General features: G+C 42.3%; 1 protein-coding gene across 1 annotated transcript in view; it reads right to left on the bottom strand.

The window, feature by feature from the left end:
• The window catches only part of LOC311438611 (uncharacterized protein), a 255,304-nt gene that overhangs the window by 30,864 nt on the left and 203,145 nt on the right, over nt 1-21,295 (bottom strand). Inside the window, exons 9-10 of the mRNA XM_084523184.1 lie at nt 6,608-6,714; nt 5,589-5,730 (exon numbers count right to left, since the gene is read on the bottom strand). Of these exons, the coding sequence (XP_084379310.1) occupies nt 5,589-5,730; nt 6,608-6,714 (249 nt within the window). The remainder of the gene's footprint in view (nt 1-5,588; nt 5,731-6,607; nt 6,715-21,295) is intronic.

Genomic DNA, 21,295 nt, shown 5'->3' with positions numbered 1-21,295 from the left:
TGAAAAAAGCCCACAAACGTCTTGCTTTAATAAAAGATTAGCTTTTTAGGAAAGCAGCATTCCTAGCAACACCGTGTACAGTGCATACCTTCAAGGATTTTTCATGTTTTTGCTTGGAGGTGATCATGCTTGGGGAGGTTCAGGTTGGAAACAAGGAGACATTTCTTCTCAGAAAGAGCAGTCAGGCACTGGGACGGGTTGCCCGGGGAGGTGGTGGAGTCACTGCCCCTGGGGCTGTTCAAGGAAAGGTTGGACGTGGTGCTTAGGGACATGGTTTAGGGGGTGACACTGGTGGTAGGGGGATGCTTGGACCAGATGATCTTGCAGAGCTTTTCCAACCCTAACGATCCTAGGATTCTATGAGTCTATGCTTGCCCTCAAAGAGGAACTTCCATACAGCCTATGCTATTGTACATCACCAGGCATATTGACTTTGAACCAGACTGGACCTGCTGTTACCAGAAATATGTAATTGTACTAACTGGATAGTTAGTTCCCAGAACAGTTATTTTATAGTTAAGGACAGTACTCGGGCTGTAGCCTTTCAAATCTCTGAATTTACTGTAACTTAACCTCTTGGCAGCATTCAGAAAAAAAATAAAAACTGGAGAATGCTACCTTAATGAGTTCTTACTAGCAATACAAATATTTGGGCTTCTGGACAAAAGACGATTATAGGTTAAATGATATTTGGATAGCATCATGTGGCTGATTAAAAATGGAATAAACTGCTAATGCAGTGAAGAATGCATCTGTTTACAGGCCTGAATCAACTTCTAAAACAGGAGGAAAAAAATTACTGAAAAGTTTTCTCATTTTATGTACTCCTGTGTTGAACTGACACGTATAATTTCCATTAGACATTTTTCTCAAGGAAAAAAAGAAAGGAAAAGGAGACAACAGAAGTGAAATATATCTTGCTTTAAACCCACGGATTATTATTAAGTGTTTTTTGTTTTGTTTTGTTTTTCTTTTTGAACTGCAGCTTTAGTCTGAAAAACTGTTATGTAAAAATACTACTAACTCAACTGAACTGCTGCCATGGAAATCATTCTCCAGCAACTCTTCTGACTTCACTGAAACACAGTGGGGTTTGTCGCTCCCCCATCCCTTCTGCCCTTGCCTGCATATATTCTGCAGTATGAAGGCAATACACTGGATGTTCCTCCCTCCCTGGGTATCATCACTATCGTGCTTGCCTTTCAGCTTAGCCATACCTGTTCAAGCACACCAGAGTCTATGGGGAAAAGCTCCAAGGAGGCAGAATTTGATTTGCAGAGCCTTTAACAAGGTTTATGTAGAAGACTTGATTTAGATCCACTAGGGATTTTAGATGACTGTAGGACTGTCAACATTTTTTTAAAGACACATTTAATTTCTTTGAAAACTTCGGGGACAGAGGCCTATGTCTCTGTGCTCCCAAAATGATATCTTGCACTGTTGGTGTGAGGTGACAGACTGAGAGCTCTGGTGAAGAGGAAAGCTCTGCTTTTCTGCAGGGCCAGGCACAGTGCTGCAAGAAGAAGCTCTCCCCTGTGTTCCTGCTAAGAGGACATGGCACACTGGTGTGGAGCACCCAGGAGCGTACTTCAGTTCTCCCGTCTGCCATTTCTTTCACAACCCAAGTCACATCTTCGACCTCAGTCTGCACAGATGAGACCAAGCCAGTTTTAAGGCCAAAAGCTACAGAAAAAGACACAGCTACATAGGGATTCATTGACAGCACCAGGTGGATGGAATGGTACTGTAGAGTACCTGGTGCCTCATTTACAAGTGACCTAGGTCCATCTCTACGACCAGCATTTTCTCCTTGGGAATAGCCCTACCATCTGTGTGCTGTGGAGCAAACGTCTCCTTTATCTCTCTTTCAGTCTTCCAATTTCTTATTCATAAATCCAGTGCCTAGTCTACTAACAATATTGTAAGGAAAAATGCCTCAAAAAGGTAACGTACCTTAGGAAAAAACACAACCTGAAGTGTGAGCAAGTTCAGTCACTTTGTCCATTACTCTTAGGGCCTTTCAGGTGGTCATTTTATGACATGCTCTTTTCATATCATATGCTGTATGATATCTCCCACCCTTCTGCTCTCCATACTGACAGCAGCTCACCTCTGTAGTGACTTTTCTTCCCCTTGTATGTGGACAAGTACCTGAGAGCATGTGTTCTGGACAAGTGCCACAGGGGGCAGGGGAAAAGTCCAAAGCTCTAGATAGCACCCTATGCATCAGAGGGCATCCATCTCTCTTGATAGTAAAAATAGGCCAGAAATACAGTAAGAATAGACCTCTCTCATGGGTATACACCTCTCTCATTTGGTATACAAGCTCCTGTTCGAAGCCAGAGCTGTCTGAAAATTTGGAAAAGAAGGTTAAAAGAAATTTTGGTGCTCAAAGGAGAGGAGATTAAAAAAGGATGAGATGGAAAAGGAGAAAGAAAAGGACAAGGAGAAAGAAAAGGAGGAGAAAGGGAGGCACAGTGAAAGAAGGAGAAAGGAGAAAGAGAAGGAAAGAGAAATGGAAAAGGAAAAAAACAGAATGGGGAAAGGAGAAGGAGAGAGAGAAGGAAAATGAAAAAGGAAAAAAAGAAAAAAAAAGAAAAAAAAAGAAAAAAGAAAAAAAGAAAAAGAATAATTTGGTTTATCTTCTTAGGACTGATTTGTTCATGCCTGAGAGCTATTAAGACTCAGTGATCAAGACAAACACTTCCTAATGCTCTGGCGATTCTCCTTATTGCCCTGCATCCCATACAGTTCCCTGCAGAAATGGCGAGTACAAAGGTGTTGTGAAGTACTACGAAATCAAAATGGCAGGATCTTGTACTCCCTATGTCCTCATTCTGCAGCAAAAGGATTACACTCAGCACATGGAAATGTGACAGAAATCTCCTCCAGCCTCAACACAGAAGATTCCTGCTGGCAGATCTGATGCTGCCATTGGCAAGAAGTGTCAGCATCCAGAGAAACTGGTGGGAGTTCAGGGCATGCAAAATAAAAGAAACGCAGGACTGGCCCTGAGCATATTCATCTTTTGACAACAGTGGGAATCCCTGAGTTCAGCTGTTCCAGACCAGACTGGAAATGCCAGCCAGAAAACAAAGCAGAGAGATGCTACTATTGCCCTTCATTTATTTGGTCTTATTGTAGTGTAAACAGACCTGAAACCTGAGAAAGCAAATACTTAGAACACACCTTATGCTTTGGGGATGTTTACAGATTGCCAGTCCTTTATGAAAAGAATAAGCAGGAATTAGAAAAAAAATACCTTGAAGATATTTCCTGGTTCCTGCTTAAGCATGTGAAGGGAGAAGGAAGACTTAATCAACCTGGATCAATTCCAGATGCAAACTATCACCTCCATATGGGGCTCTGCTTTGCTAATGCTTGTGCCTGTGTTTGCGGTGACAGAGCCATGAGCAGCAGCAGCAAGCCAAAACAAAAGGTTGTTGACTGCAGATGTTAAAAAAAATGGTCTGGCTGCTACCGGGCTAGGGACTGCCCTGAGCAGTTCATGTAGGGTGCAAGAGGAGGAAGATTCACTAACAGAGCTTGGTGGCATGGTACATCACCAAAGCTGGTAACAGAGCTGTATGTTTCCCTACCTTTGGAAAGCTTTTTGATGGTAAAAGAACAGCCTTTACTCAAAATCTATTTGGGGCTGGTCTGCAAAGAGGACTGCTCCCTATTAAAACTTGCTATTCACTCATCAGCATGGTATTTACATCAGGTTCCTATTTCGATATGCTTTCCTCACGCTTGCAGCGCTGTGAATCTGTCTGCACGCGAGGGCAGGAATTTCCAAGCAGGTGGCTGCCAGGGTTCTCCCTTCAACACGTTGCAAGGTCTGCAAGGCCAGGCTGGCATTAGCAACCACGATGTCTAATATCTTTTCCAAGGCAGCAGGCAATACCTACTTCTCAAGAGGCAAACTCATACCACCACAGACAATGCAGTGCTAGCTATGAAGGAGAAAAATTCTTTTCTCCTAAATAAAATGGCTAGTCAGTGTCCCAGACCCATTGCCATCAAAGTCCATCTTCTACCCTGCTTTGTGTTTCACATATGCTTCCAGTCACGATGGCTTTCCTTTCCAAATCTCATGGGAACTCTATCCCGTGGGAGTCCTGTCCCTTGGGAGCTCGCTCTCTGCCTAAAAGGATCCGCCATGCCCTTGCATGCCACACACCACAGGGCACAGCCCAAGGGCCCCTGCCAACCTGCAGCCAGAAGCCAGACACATTCATCCAGCCTGGGGAGAAACCAAGTGAGGGAATGGATGCTCTCAGTGTCTTACAATTCAAACGGGATTTGAAATGTTGCAGGACCCTCCAAACAAGTGAACTTTGCCATTCAGGAACGTGATGTGGAGCAAGTCAATTGGACCTGTGAATAGCACAACGCTTTGGAGGAGCCAGGAATGCTTTGATGGCTTGTACAGTGGTATAAAGACATGTAGACATATCACCCTTGAATTTCTAGACAAACCCAGCCACATAGATGTCTTCTGAAATCAATGATAACCTTCCAAATCCCATCCCACTGGAACTCTGTCATCCATCAATTTTTATAGCATTTCATTACTATCCAGTTATTTTCATTCTGGTTTAACTACATACAAAATTTATGAGGTGGGCCTAAGAAATACCCAATACATGCCAAGTTGGGTTTAAGAACAGCCAAGGAAGAGGGACTGACTTGCATAAATGCCTTCAGGAGAAGGACCCAGCCACTACACTTCAGTTTCTCATTCATGATTAGAAACAACAGTGTGTGCTGCTCATTTCTGGCCCTTGCAGATGGCTAATACTAAGAGGATGAAAGACCAAAAGGCAAGGCCTGAGACTTGGGAGCCCCTTCTGCTCACAGATTTTTCCACTTTTCCTGGGGCTCCTGTGATGTACCTACCAGCTGGTGCAGCTGACTCTGACTGCCCTCTAGTGCAGGGATCAAATTTGCTGAAGAATGTAAAAGACAGGGATAGCTACAAATGGAACAGACACCTACAGCTGAATGGAGAGGCAGCTCTTACTCAAGCATGGGAGGACTGTGGCTGGAAAGGAGCGTCCCAAGTCAAGTTCCAGGTGTTACACTGGCCATTAATATAAAGCCACCGATATGCTTTAACAGTGCACAGCAACTAGTTATTCTGCTGCCCCAAACAGATATTCTTATGCAAATCACATGTAAATCAGTGACATTTCACAGAAACAGAAGCATCATATCACAACTCTACATTTTAGGAGAATCAAAAATGGCTTCTGGTTGTGATCTGGTTAAGAGAACACTTGGCTAGTTCAGTCTCTGTCTCACATGTCAGGGTTGACTACCGAACCGATTCATGAACTTTCTCATCTTACAGGAGGCTTCAGAACTTCTTTTCCATAAAAGAAGATACTATAGTTCTGAGCTACTGAAATCCCTGAAAGCATTAAGAAACAATTTAAAATAATCTTGATTCTTCTCGTAGCTTCAGGCTTTAGAGACATTATTAAAGTAGAAAACAGAGCAACCTCATAGTTAGAGTCAACAATTACCTGCAATTAGATACAGCAAGATAAAATTACATTACTGGAGAGAAAAGATCTACTTACAGTGGTTCCAAATAGACATCTGAACTATTTATCTTCTTCTGTACAGCTGGTGTATTCCAGCTAGGCTTTTTATTGTGAGATAAGTGAATCTGAATGAGCTGGGTCAGAATGTCCACATTCTTGGGATCCATTTGATAGCTTCCTGTTGAAAAGAGGCATTATAATGAGATTAATAACATGAAAGATTCAGAAGAATGGTAATGGACTACAGAACCCTTTATCTTTGATAGTCTTTTGTGGTGATCAGTTCATGCAAGATTCATCTACTGCATGGTCCTTTCTCTACGAGAGGCCAGTCTCTGAGCAAAATAAAAGAAATGGTGTAAATTTGTCCTGTCATCCACAAAAGGTAAACTCATTTCAAAAGCATGGTGCTAATGAAACGCCATTAGACAGTCAGTAGTGTTAAGCACCTTTGCTCTGTGGCTGTATTTAACTCCCATGAGATGTAGTAATACTCCTTACCTGCCTTTAGCTCTCCAGTATGTAGTGATATACATGCATACCAACACAGATCTGTCAGCCTGCTGCCCATTCTCTTACCTTGGCTATATCCTTGTGAAGCTTCTTATTCTTTGGACATTTATCTAGCTAAAATAAATGAATTATCTACAAAAATTACTATCCTATACCAATCTCTCTTACCAGCTCTCCTAATATATGCACATGGAACCTACCACGCTTTTGTCTATAAACTAGCCCAAGGTAATGTGGCCAAAACCTATTTTAATTTCCACAGGCATTTCGAAGTCCGTGCAGAGCAAGTAAGAGCAAATAAGAACATTTTTATCCAGCCCTTGGTGGAAAGCTATCTGTAAAATCCACATCAATGCAACCTGTAGGTATGAATTCAAGGACAGAAGCCATGACATGGAGACTGCCTTATGGCCAGAACTTGAACACATTGGTAGAATCTGTTACCACTGCTGTACCTGTTCTGGGACTAACTAGACGGTTTTACCTTCAAGGGCACTTTCTTAACCTGAAATAAATACCCCATAGCAGCTCCTTCTGCTCACCTGAGCAGCTGACTTTTTTTAGAGTGCTATATGTGCTAGTCTTGCTGGTGTATCTTCTGTGAAGCCACCACCAACTACAGCCAAACGAACAGGCTTCAGCAGCAGACCTGGGAAGTGAAACACAGTTTTATGAATGTTTCTGGCTCTCAGCACTACACAGCCAGATTTTCAAGATCACAGCAGCAATATCTGAACACAGATAGTGTGACTTCTCAGTAATAACGGCATGTTGACTCCTCAGTGCTAGTTCCTGCTGGCTGAAAAGGGCTGGGGACACAGAGACAGACACACACAGTGTGGATGCAAATGTTTACCACTGGGGTGGCAGACTAGGATTCTGACTGTCAGAAGACAAATAAAGGGAATTTTTAAGTTGTTTTCTTAAAATGCATCTCCCGCCAAACCCAGCAGTTTGGTTAAACCTTTGCAGAATCAGATAACGATTTTCAACTAACACTGCCTTTTTCCAGCTCAATTGGCTTACTTCCTCAATTCCCTTGGGAGGAGCGTATCTGTGTGCAAAGTGATACCTACATGTATCCTTGCTCTTGCTCTCTCCTCCAGAGATATTCTTACCATATGCCTGCTGCTGCCACCACAGCTACTGCCATTGATAAAGAGAAATCATTTCAGACCTATTGGACTTTTCGTCTCTATAAATCCATACTCATGTAACAGCATAATAAATGCAGCAGTCATATAACAATTCGGCGCATTTGACAACAGCTGGTGGAGGAAGGGCAGCTGAAAGGACAGACCACCAAAAATACCACCTCCCTTAGACAAAAGAGAGGTTCTGCTGCAAATGGAGCCAGTAGAGACCAGCTTGTACATCCATGAGAACAGTCTCAAGTGTAACTCTGAGCACAGCTGTGCAAGTTTCTCTTAAACCTTCCTCCAACGTTGTGTTTCAACACTGTTCTGCAGGGACACCTTCTATGAGGTCTGTATAAATTTCATACTAAAATATGGCTCTATCTAACTTCAAATCAGAGTCACGGTAAAGATTCCCATTGTTTTCAGCAAAGTTAGCTCAAGTTCTCCATCGAACATAACTACTGCTGAAAGCTATGGGTGTCCTTGAATGGCACAGCTATCCAACACTGGTTGCACATGAACAGCATATTGTACTAATCACAGTAAGGAGCCCTAACTTCACTGTTATTAAACCATCCACAGCTATTAACTAGGAACACAGAGATAAGGACAACACGTGGTACTTTCACAAAGGTCTAAGGGAGCTCCATGAGGCAGTGGGTACCGTCCTCACTCCTCTGCTCCCCACTGAAAACTCCAGCCCACGGATGCCAGTCTGGTCTGGTTTACACTCAGGACCTGGCTTTGCTCTTCCAAAGTCAGTGTAGTGCTATTCCTGTGCAAGCACAGGAATAAGTAGTATCTGCTGTTGCACTCACATGCTTTTATTCAGCAGTAAAAAAAAAAAAAAGCTTGAAGCAGCTAACTCCAGTGAAAAGGGCACAAGAAATTACTGTAGGGTCAGAATATGCATACAGACTGGTACTCCTGGTGGCAATTGAGCAACTGAGCCCCTTCCCCAGCTATCCTGCAATGACATCTGCATGTGTCTAGAGATAAGAGGTGTAAGGGAGGCTTGAGAAAATACTCTACTACTATTACTATTTCAGGACAACAAAAGTAAATATAACAAGACACAGCCATTTCTCAATTACATTTACTGTTTTATTGCACTGTGTATAATAAATGCTTCCACCTCCATCCTCCCATTAATGTAATATAATATCGGTTAAGATTGAGATCTAGTAAATCAGACAATCTTTGAATCAGTTTCCACAGCAATATTAACCCTGCCCAACATGGTTGGACAGGCAGCAAGATATGACAGACTATAAATTTGGTAAATGATTTAACACAGTGTTTTTATTTTGCCTTTCTCTTAAGAAGTACGCTCACATTTATTCCAACACATAAACAGAACTCAAAGGTGAATTCCCTAACATAACTATGTAAAAACAAATAACTGATATCACTGATTAACTTGCAATTATTCCTTACAGGACAAGTTCCATGTAAATAGTATCCCATCAACCAATAACTTCTATCAAGTATATCTATATTCAGGAATTTAGTATGTAATTGCATTCCCACAATAGTGGGCTCTAGCACTTCTTACTCCCCCATGTTTTAATCACTTAAGCCATCAACAAGATTTTTAACACATTTAACATTGTGTCTTTAAAGATGTCTCGGTCACACTGTAGTCATTGCTCAAGCACGCTGCCATGTTCAACAGCACAATCACAAACTTTCCCAACTCCTCTGCTGGGCGAGTAACTATGCTACCAAAAATCCGTGCTACATTATTGCCCTGAAACTGTCCTGGAGTTCCACCTCCTCCAATATCTTGTAACTAAAAATGGAGCGACCAGCTCACCCCCAAGAGGTCACTAATTAAAATAGGTATTTTTAGATTCTAGGTATACTCAGATACACTGCAAGTGATACTATAAATATTTTGTGGCTTTATTTTCTGATACATTTAGTCCCTAGCAAAAGGACAGAAAATTTGCCTTCACTGTAATGACAGTCCACCTTGTGAGAGTATATAGTGGGTATAAAACAGAGGAAAGAATAATCAGAAGTCATTCAATGACTTAGGTAGTTAGCCTTTCATCTACATTAGTGGGTAATGCCAGAAACAGCTGGCAATTGCAAGGCAGCAACCAAACAGATGAATTTACTGCATCTTCAGTTCCAACTAGATTTTAAAGTTAAGTTTATTTTACCACTTACCGTTTTCCTTCTGTATCTTCCCAGCAAAGAAAGCATTCTTTGCTATCTCAGCTACGGCTAGATGAGGCTTCATGGAAGAAGAGGCAAAGGCGGCTAACAATTTCATCAGGTTCATAAAAGCAAAAAGTGAGAAACATATCCTTAAGTCTAATTCTTTGTGTTTTCCTACGGCAGACTGGAGAGGGGCAGAGACATCTGGAGGAATCTTCTGTTCCCTTGTAGGTCTGAGCAACACTTTCACACCACTTCTTCACCATGTCCTGTATTCAGTGTGCAAGGCACAGAAGGCACACCTGAGTCACTCTCTGGCCTGAGAAGGAACCTGAAAGGACTGAGGCTACAGAAGGTGCTAATATCACACACTATTTCATGATTTCCAAGACACATAGTTTGTAAGATTCTTAATTAATTACTGAACCATAAAACGCAACCCAACACATATAAACACCTGAACACATATGGTCAGGCCTGCCTCCTTTAGCGGTCTAACTAGATAAGAAAATGCTTACTGTGAAGAAGAGAGGAGAGACAAAGAACGTAAAAGATAGCTGATAAGTTGTTTGAAGGTTTCAGAAGTCCATCAAACTTCATCTCACGTTATTGCTGAGAGAATTGTAAATTACAAATATAATATACACATTTTCAGCTTCTTTTTCAAATTAAAAGTTATGTCATGAGAATTTAGGTAGCATTTGCTTTATACCTGTAATGGAAAGTCTTCTGGTCAATATACGACACATGAAAAAAATGGTTTGTTCCAACACACTGCTCTGCCTGCTAACATTATTGGCCTATACAGTTGTACAGTACCTAGACATTTAATTGATGCTTATAAACATCAAGATAGCCTTTCATAAGACTTCCCAAAGGGAAAGGCTGCAGCTGTTAAATGTGTTCTGTTACAGATGGGGAATGGGGAGACATCCATGGCAGCTAAGAACTGACTGCAGGTCTCCGAATCCCGGACTAACACATTATCATATCTTCCGTCTCTTTTCATCTCTAATTCAGATTGTTAAGCATCCACTGTAACAGAGTAGCCCAAGAAATATATTAAGATTTTGATCTGTGTAGTTCTGCTGTTCTACTCTCCTAAATTACACAAAATTCAGAGTAAGCTTGAGTAAGAAGATGCCACGGGAAAGGCATTTTAAAAGCATGATCACTGACATTGCAACTCATTTTCTACAATGGATCGTGGATTTATGAATTGCGAACAATATGTTCTGCATTCAGTGCTCTAGGAGGACTGATCTGCTCTCCAAAGACGGAAGATACAATAAAGAGAAATAAGAAGGTAAGTTGAAATTCACATGCATCAATTAGGGAGCCCTTTACAGCCATTGTAAGCTACAGAAAATGTATTTTGCTTCACTGTAGTTTTGCAGATGGGGTAGGTGCTTTTATTGGGATGAATGCATAAATATTTCACATGATGAGCTGCTTGTTTTGTGGACTTCCATTTTCCTAGTGCAAGCAAGAGAGGTGCTGCTAGCCTTAACAATTATAGCAGCTGTCCATCATTCAGAAAGCTGTAAGCACTTGACAGGAGCAGGTCTTGTCTTGTTCTTATCACAAAGAAGAAACTGAAGCACAGATGTTACAAACACAGCACACCTGTGGGAGAATTCAGCTATATTCCTTTTCCTGCATCAGGTTACTGAGCTACACAGACATTTGTTATTCAGTATAAAGCTAGAATAATGTACAATCATTGGCTTCTGCACTCATGCTAATACATAACATCCTTTTAAGTCATACAGGTTAGTGGAGAGATTTTGGATAAACTTGGTAGCATTGCTGTGAACTGACTGCAAATTTGCTAAAGTAATATAGGTTTAAGGAAGATAAAATTTAGTGAATATTTAGTGACTTTATGTAAATTGGGGTTTTACAAAAGGTAAAGAAACATCACAGAGAAACAACACTGAAACTCTTTGTTCATCTGTTAACCAGACAAGGAAGCTGGCAGTCAGTTAAAGCTCAAAGTCAAAAATTTCAGAATACCAGCAGCTGTGCCAGATGTATTATCTTTTTGGAAACCTCAATCCCATCTACTCATAAAGCAGGATTCAGTCACTCAGCAAGACTCTCATCTGATCTCCCCCCACCTCTTCTGCTAAGTCTTTGAGGGGCACTGTTCTTTTCCAGGGCAGCTAGCTCGGTGACATCTATTTGTAGGAGATACTCTCCCCAGCACCCGAGATGATTTCATATACAAGTTGTTGCTGCTACCTAGAATGTTGCCTGCATTATATTTGCAATGAGGCAAATTAAGTCATTTAGGCTAAGCTTGGACTTTGCTGATACTCCCCTACCAGTTTATAATCCGCTGGAGTCCAACCCAAGCCCAAGCTCCTGCTCCCATGTAACTGTCTAATAGATAGGAACCTACAGAAAGTCATATACCCATAGAAAGTAATCCCCATAAAAGTTGTTTTAGTTCAGAAGATGTGAGAAAATCCAGAATCAGCTTGCATGATAAGCCAAGGAACTCAAACAAAAATGCTAAGTTTATCAAGGTAATTTTCAACCTAATGAAATCCACTTCTATGAATTATCAAAGTTACTATATACCTAGTTGCCAATGACAAATTCCACAGCCATGGGGATGGAAAAATTAGGATATGATCTCTCTCCCAGGCCAGTTTTGTCCAGCCCCCTAAAGCCAGAAGCTGTAGCCGAAGCTAGGAGGAGGTACAGAATCAGTTTATTCCAGTCTCAAATCTAGTCTTAGTCAAGGATACAAAAGGTATAAACCATCCCCCAGTTGACCATGGTGCAGTCTTTTGGATTGGTTTGGTATGATCCACATATTCTGCTTAAGTAATTCCAATCCAATCTCTCTACAGGCATAACTATTTTAGTCAGGAATGTGTCTCTTTTTTCACATACAGAAATGGTTATATTGGCATAATACACTTTTATACAAATATAACATTCATTCACTGTAAAGGAGAGCACGGAGTTTTAACTCCATCAGGATATTTAAAGCCACTGCAACTTCTCTGTGTAGACAAATCTCACAATTTCAAACCCTCTGAGATTCATCTGTCACAGTTCTTGAGATTTGGTTTGTCACAGTATTGGAGAGCTTCCCAAAACTTGCTGCCCTGAAATATTGTCACAATATGCAGGATTTTTTTCTGGCAGTCCTGCTTCATAAAAGCAGGCACCAGTTCCACCCAGAAGCCACCAGCCTTCAAAGTCTACAGGCTTTTGTTTCTCTTTCATGAAGATGACCTTGAAATGTACTTGCAGCTATTCTTTCTCTCTCCCTCTGTGATTGCACTGAAGAGCCTGCTCTGCCTGCCTGCCTGATATTCCTGAGTCATTATCTGTGTCTTAATATCCATCTCTGAGCGTCTCACATGCATGTTAAAGGACAAAACTAAAAAGCTCCACTCTTAATAACATCTCTTAGCAAAAAGGATCCAAAACTGTGCCCTGCCACAACTCTCATACAGACTTGTGTTTTCTCTGTGGTGAGCAGCAGGAACACATCACATCAAGTTTCACAGACCTGATTACCTGTGGAGGATGTTAATCTCCTCTCAGCAGAGAGAGAATGATGCTAATTTGCAATGCTATCAATTATTTTGGAACAGGCAGACAATTAATTCACTCCCAACGGCTCAAAACTGATCCCTTGTGCACTGATCCTTTCACCCCAGCCTAGCAATGGCACTTCTGCTGTCTCCATCTGCTGAGGAGTCCTTTCCACAGCCTTGGGGAGGAGCTCAGCTGGGACAAATGCTGGAAGCAAGTGGACGGCAGAAGGATTGGGATGAGCTCAGGAGCATCTTCTCCCTCTAGCTCTTCTTTAGCCATGGGGCAGATGTGTGAGCCACAGCTACTTCTCTCCATAGTGACCAGAGCAGCAGTTACTACTGCTTTCCTCTACTTTTATGCTGGCACTCACCTTATTGATCCTCTCTACGTTACCGTGCTACAAGCTGTCAGTAAGGACCACAACAAGAATGTGAAAATCAGCAATTCCAAAGACAGAAGAACTTCTCTGTGCATCTCAACAAGTTACAGAAAATAATCAGGGATCAAAAAGCCCCCCACTTTTCATATTAACTACTGGTATAAACAGAACTATGCTTCTATTCTCTCTTTCTTTTTTTTAGCTATGATGTCCTACTAAGGTGTCTGTGATATGCAGAACATCTAGTTTTGACAGACCTGAACTTGAAATGATGACCAAATGTGATGTAGACTCTCAGAGATGATCCTATCCAAAAGTTTCTGGCTAAGGAAAAAGGAAACCCATAAGGTCAAAAGAGAAAAGGATGGGCTGCCCCACCAGAAGTGTGAGGACAGAGGTGCACTGGGACCTCCAGAGGCAGAAAACCAAAGATTTTTCATGCCATATTGAAGCAAACCCCCAAAGGCCTTCTCCTCTCCCTCCTCCTTCTGAGATACAACCACTGGGCAGTGGCATTTTCCTGAAAACAATACCTGGTATCTTCAGGCTGCACGATCCATTTGCACATTAGAACTAAAAACATTAATATCTGGAGGGAGGACACAAGAAACAGTGTCATTCCAAGGAAGCTAAAACATTAGAAGAGGTAGAAGACGCTTTATGGAGGACAGAGCCATGGCAATTTGCCCTGGCAGTCCCACAGTTTTGAGTGTTGCAACAGCCTCCAGAAATGCTCTGCAAAGAGGTCACACAGAGCACTGTGTCAAGCCCTGAGGGCAGCACTAGCTGACGGTCTACTGGGCATTTCAACCTCATCCAACAACCTACATTTGGGGAGGCATGCACAATTTTTGGTGATATGATAAAAGCACCCCATGCAAACCAAGGAATCTAAGAGCTGCAGAGCTCCTGACTGTGGGAATGGCACAAATTACTCAGGAGTTTCATTTTGCACGTAAATGGCAATTAGGCTCTTAAATCAATTGAACTGGAAATTTTCACAGTGTAATGCTGAGGACCAGGGATTTTTTTGGCTCATCTGTGGCTCCCCTCACAAGGTGTCCCTTGCTACTCTACACGGAGGAGCTTGTGACTTCACATTCCAGTGGTGAAGTGGCTCTATACCATCTATTTCTATGGAATTAATCCTGTTTTACCACATCACAGAGAGGAGATTCAGGCTTACTGAGATGAACGTGTGAAAATTGGCAACCCTGAGAAGATGTCACCATGCCTTGCCACCTGCATCTCCTATGCCTGAGAGACAAGCCCTGAAGGGGAACACCTGCCAAAGATCTTCCACCTTGCCTTATGTACTGTAATAAAAATCCTCGGTGTTTTATTTATATTGCCAAATTAACAGAAATACTTATCAAAAATGATCTTGGCAGTGTCTAATAACAAGCTTTTTAAAGGCCTATATTTTTCCATAGCTGCAGCTCTTCAAAAAATTAATGCTTTGTTTTGACTTGACTAAGGGTTGGGGTGGGTGGGTGGTCTGAAATCCATATGGGCCTCTTTAATTACCTTAGTCACACCAGCAGTTGCAAGTTACCACAGCATTCTCTCTGTTTTTTCCTGCTAGTAATGAGAGAACCTTAAATTAAAAAAAATAATATTTTTTTTTTCTTTCAGCTTAATTAGTTACAAACCACTTTTATGCCATGTTTCTCTTTCTAGAGATTCTCAGCTTATGAGCTGTTTCCTGCCTGGTGACTGGTTTCTCTGACTAAGTTAATAACAAATTTTTAGAAATAATGAGCTCAGCATGTTGTGTTTAGTTATTCTCTCACTGACTTTAAATAATACTTATTTATTCCACTTTTCTGTGGTCTCACCTTATCGATCCTCTCTAATAGGCATTACTCCTGTCACTACTTGGATGAGAGACAAAGAAACCTTGTTCAAGGGCTGAACCAATACCCCTACGTGGTATCATGCAGTCATCATATAACCACAGAATATCCTGAGCTGAAAGGGACCCACAAGGATCATTGAGACCAGCTCCTAGCTCCAAACAGGACCACCCAAAAATCAGACCATGAGTCTCAGAGCGTTGTCCAAACACTTCTTGGATTCCATCAGGCCTAGTGCCATGACTACTTCTCTGGGGAGCCTGTTCCAGTGCCCAACTACCTTCTTGGTGAAGAAACTTTTCCTAATATCCAGCCTGACCCTCCTCTGTCCCAGCTCCATGCCGTCCCCTCGGGTCCTGTCGCTGTCCCCAGAGAGCAGAGCTCAGCGCCTGCCCCTCCGCTCCCCTCCTGAGGGAGCTGCAGGCCGCCATGAGGCCTCCCCTCAGCCTGCTCTGCTCGGGGCTGAGCAAAACAAAATTCTCTAGGCTGAACAAACTCCTGCCCTGGTCGGCACATATATCAAGGGTTGCCCTGTCCCAGGTGCACTTGCTCTTATTAAACTTCCTGCAGTTGTAATTGCCCCACCCTCTAATTTGTCAAGACTTCTCTGCAAGGCCTCTCTACCCTTGAGGGAGTCCATGGCTCCTTCCAATTTAGTGTCATACACAAACTTACTTAGAATTCCTTTGAGTCCTGCATCCAAGTCAATTTTGAAAACATTGAAGAGAACTGGCCCTAGAATGAAGTCACAGATAACCCCATTAGTGACTGGCCACCAGCCTGTTATAACCCCATTTACTATAACCCTTACACTTCTGAAGATGCTCTCTGATGCACTGTATAAGCAATAATAGACCAAATCTTTAAAAATGCCTTTTCTAGAGGGCCACTATTGGAAATTATGTACCTCAATCAAAATTCCTAGTATGCCTTCCCTCCCTGAGAGTCCTCCATTTTCTTGAACTGATTTGGTGTGTTGTGGTGTCACAGAGAACCCAACAGCTGCTGTTCGATCCAAAAGTAGCTACAGCTGAGCAGTGGGTGATTATTTTATTTTATTTTATTTTATTTTATTTTATTTTATTTTATTTTATTTTATTTTATTTTATTTTATTTTATTTTATTTTATTTTATTTTATTTTATTTTATGCAGCATTGGAATCACCACACACTTACAGTTCTGAAAAGGGTTTTCTATCCCACAGGGAGAATCATTTACTTTTGATTACTGAAATAAAACTTTTGCTGGGCAAGTAGGATTTTGAGACTTCAGAACTGCATAAACACCACTTGGGAATGCTTGAGAACAAAATATGATTTACTTGGGTGAAGGACAGCCACATCGTTTATACAAATCCACTGTCAAAGAGAGTCTTGCCATAATACAGAGTCTACGCAAATAAAAAGGAAATGAAGAAAATAATCTACCTTTATCTTACATGTGGGACATCACCAATTCTGGGTTTCAAGAGCTGCACCCCTCCACCACTGCTGTCGATGTCTTTATGCCTCTCTTTACTGAGGCTTGCTTTTGCATTCCCACCAGGCGCTGTTGCTGTCTCCCTCTCTCCAGGCCTGGCTGGCTGCACTCCCCTCTCTTCGCTCAGGCCACCCCTGCCCTGTCTGTAGTGGCAGCCCCCAGACCCAAAAGCAGAACTGCCCACGGGCTGCTGGCAGGTTGCAGGCAGGTGAGGAGCCACAAGCTGGCTGCTCCCATGGGCTCAGTGGGACTGCTGGTTTATCTGTGGGGTGAAATATGGAACTCATGCAGCGAGCATAATTACTTTACTGATTGTCATGTGGCTGTGAGAGTTCCTAGATGCTGTCTTGATTCACAGACTCAATATATTAGGCACAGTAGATAGAACTGGGACTCAAAGCTATGTGCAAGATTGTTCATTGTTCTGCAATTTTATTTCCATAATCTTTCTCTGGTGTAGCCTGTACGAACCAGTGGGGTGCTTTGAGAGAGAAGGCTCTTAAGGGTTATTAACAAATTATGTTGTGGTAAAAGCAACAGTAAACAGAAGTTGCTTATTTAGTCAAGGAAGTAATTTTAGGGTCTGATTGGTTTTGCTACCACAGCCAAAGTTTAAATTAAAGAATACTTAATTGGGGTTGGGCATTGTTGCTTGTCTGGAAGGTCAAGCAAAATGCCTGGATGTGTAGGGCGATAGTGCGCGTTACCAGGGGAATCTCCAGGAATTAGAGGCAAAGGTGACTGCCAAGGCTGGGCACAACAGTTTCTGACACACTGTCAAGCATACCACAATGTTTTAAAGCTTGTTTAAATGAGGGAGGAGTGCTGATGGAAATGCAATCCAGGTATTTTCCAGTCTGACAACTTCACAATGTAGTCTTTATGCAGATTTCCCCCAGCTAGGAAGCCCTCAGCTTCACTTCCATTAGTGAATTATTTTTGCAAAGTTTTGCACTTGTTTTGGCCACTCTGTTCCAAAGTGAACAACTTCTGGGAAGAAAATAAACTGAAAGAAATTAATCTGACAGTTTGTATCACACATTGCTTGCCTGAGCTATCTTCAAATGCTCCATGGAACTGCAGAAAATATATTACACAAATACACTGGGTAACATCCACCATTTTCCTGTCTCGTTTTCCCTTGTCACAATCTCTTAAAAGATCTGTCTGTTAAAAACTTACAAGTGAGGCATCTGCTGCTGTTGATATTCATGTAAAAACTAATTTATTATTATTATTATTATTTTTTTTTTTAATCAGTAACTCTTTTATTTTTCTTTCAGTTTTAAACCTCTATTTTCATGCTTTAAAGCTCTTCTCAGCAAGCATTGGGGAAACATACTGTAATTAAATAAACATAAAGCTGACCCTTGGATAATCCCATAACTCAGACACAAAACCTCTGACTGATGAGAAACTCCCAATAAAATAAGAAAAGCTGTCAACAACTGCCACATTTAGCTCTTCAGGAGCCAGTGACTGGCTGGTCTGTGAGGAAAGTTGAAGCAAAGAGAATTTCACCCTACATGTAAGTCAGAACTGAGTCTCAAACTGGCCTGCAAAACTAACAGGAAGAGCCTGTAAAGCTGTTTCCTCGTGTAAAAAGGCCCTGCCCTTGAGGGCCTAGTATGGTATCTCTGTGAAACTGTCTCATCCCCTAAATCTGCCTTTGCTGTCAGCAAGATATACCTGAAATCACATAGCTTTGTAGGGATCATTCAAACAAGAATAGACACGACTTTAAGGAATTCTAGGCATTGAAAAAAAGTCACTCTTTGTAAGCGTGTTTGGAAAACCTTTTAGTTTTAGCTTGCTCTGAAACTCAGGGATTCTAGTGAAGAGGCCTAGGCCTTAATAACATCCTTCTCCCTGTCCAGATCAAAAGGTAAAAGGAAAGTATATGGCAATCTTGCCTAAGATCTACTGGCATGGTCACAGATTCACCATTCAAGGCAATACACAAGCCTGCACCAAAGCATACCTGGCTCAATACCTCACCATATTCTCACTGAAAAGCTTCTCTCCTTTCACCTCCTCTCAATTTTCTTTCATCTTTTCTTTCCCACACACTCACTAACTTTCCCGTTTCATTTCTTCACCCCATTCTCCCAAACCTTCTTGTCCCTTTTCCTTTTTTCAATCTAGTTTCTTCACAAGATCCACCTCTGCTGCCCTCCATCAGCCTTTGCCATTCACCTCATCTCATCCCAAAACTTTTGTTCTGCGTAGGATATAGAAGAGTTAAGGCAGGTTTGGATTCTGAAGAAGGATTTTACAAGATCACTTCCTTCAACTATTTTTTTCTGGTGTCCGTTTACACAGGGCTTCACTCTGCTCTCCTTCGGGTGACAAGTCATTCTCAAAAGCTGACTTAGCTTGGGATTGTATGGCCCAAGAAAAGAGCCTGCCAACAGGTTTATTCCACTGAGGAAATGACCCATCTGCCAGGATACGTATTCTCCCCATACAATACAGGCTTTTTACATATCATGGCTAAAACAGACCTTCCTTTGCTGCAGTCATCTCCATTCCAAATAGTCAGGCATTTGGCACTTCTGTGGCCTTTCAAATCATGGCACGTAAGCCCTTTGTCATGAGGGTTACGTAGTTTGACTTATCTCCACAAGCCTGTATCTGCAGAGCTGAGGACGCATCTTGACATCCTAGATGAAGTACCCAAAGTAGGTTAACTATCTGCCTTCACTTACAATGCAGCATCTGACAGTGAATGCTTAGCATCTGCTGTTTATCCATTTGAGGCTGTGGTAGTTATTTGCAGATCAGACCAAGGGGTTCAGTGCTCAAGAGACTGACAGCTTTTGCTGAGTTGAAAGGCACTGTGAGAACAGGGCCAGAAGAAGGAATTTGTCAGGATCAGTGCAATGTCCACGCATGCCCAAGGCTCCACTCCTGTTCCTACTTAGGGATATCAAAACAGCATCTAAGGGCTCATCCACAGTGAAGGACTAACTGTGCTAAATGACATACAAGCATACCGTGGAGGACAGCTGGACACAAAAGGTTGAGTACTGACACAGGTTACACATGGGCAAACAGGAAATAGAAAGCATTGCCTTCTCCAGTTCAGAGACAGGAACTGAAACAGTAGTGGTGATGTGTGAAGGTCAGTCAAGAATTGAGCAACAGAAATGAGAACAGAGATTTTTCTTTTTCTGAGTCACAGCTCAGTGCCTCAGTCACAAGACCATCCTTCATCCTTCACTCTTACCCCAAGGGAAAAAGATGTCATTCCTATTTGCTTACCTAGCTGCAGTCCTATCATCAGGCTGTCCATCTTCCTAAGCGTGCAGGGTACCAGCAAGCACAGTCTGAAGCAAAAGGGGCCCATGAGAGCTTGCCTCCCTGCTGGAGACACATGACACAGCTGATGTGCTTTAGAAAGGCTTCTTGAATCCTGCGGCACCCTCAGATTTCGTGCCTCATGATGTCGATGGAGACAAGGAGAATTCTCAGCCCGATCCCCCTCAGATTAGGTTTCTGAACATTTCCTTTATGGCATGTGGAGAGAATCCGAAAGAGAGCTCAACAGCACAGATATTTTCCTGGCAAGGGGACGGACCTTTGAAGCTCTCAAGTGGTCCCAGAATAAACTTCATGACTTGGGAATGAACACTATGTGCTGACAACGTCATCAGTTCACGGCTTTAAAGGCAACCTTCAGGGCAGCCTTTCTTGTGCCCACTGCTGCGCTGTGACCCCGCCAGATTTTCTGGAAAGAATGCAAAGGGCTGGGTGGTGGGATGCCTCCGGGGGTGCACACAGCGGTGGGGAGGTCAGCTGGGGTGCTAAGGGGGGGCACTCACCCTGGAGAGGCAGTTGTGGGTTGGAGCCTCCTGGTGGGGTAATCCTGCTGTTTTTAGTGTCTCAAGATGAATTCCTCTCAGGAACCTAGAATGTGGCCACGGGAGTAACGGGGGAGTAGGGAAATGACTGGAGAACAAGAGGGGAGAGGAACTGCAACAAGCACAGTGACTCGGTTTAAACTGGCACGGCATAGCCAGATTATGGAAGGCCTTACAGACATCTACAATAACCTCATAACGGTAATGTAGTAATTCATATTAAGTGATTCTTCATGGAAGACAGCCAAGGATTGAAACAAGAAGAGGGCACTGGTAGGATAGGTGGTTTGGGATGTATGCTGGGTAAAGAGCAGTATGGAGGGAAAAAAAAAAGTTATTCTGATGAAAGCAGATGTGGGGAAAAAAAATCCTGGCTCTCCTGAAATCGAAGACAGAGAAGAACTTCAGCTCATTTCAAGAGAGTTGGGTTTGGCCTTGGAGATCTGCTGTGCTTGTAAGCCTGCAAGAACTGGCTCTGCTCACAGTCTGAGCATGGTGGATGTGGTGTTTTATCTAAACTAATGCCTAAGAGCAAGGTGCATTACCTCAATGAGTGATGAGCTCAAGTTAGCATTTTGCTACCCATCTGCTGTTTCACTGCTGGCTAAAATTCAGTAAGGTATTCTGCAGGAGGCAATTTCTATGTTAAGTACAAAATGATACATGCTATCTTAAAAAATGTGGCAATGGAGAGACTTTATGAGAGTTCATCCACTCTTTTTGGTTTTTATTTCACCTTAAACCTAAATATTGCAGCATGTTCATGACATTCTGCCATGTGCTTCA

The sequence above is a fragment of the Aythya ferina genome (genome assembly GCF_964211825.1).
Source record: "Aythya ferina genome assembly, chromosome: 1".
Taxonomy (NCBI): Eukaryota; Metazoa; Chordata; class Aves; order Anseriformes; family Anatidae; genus Aythya; species Aythya ferina.
This window is presented reverse-complemented; position numbering and strand designations above follow the sequence as displayed.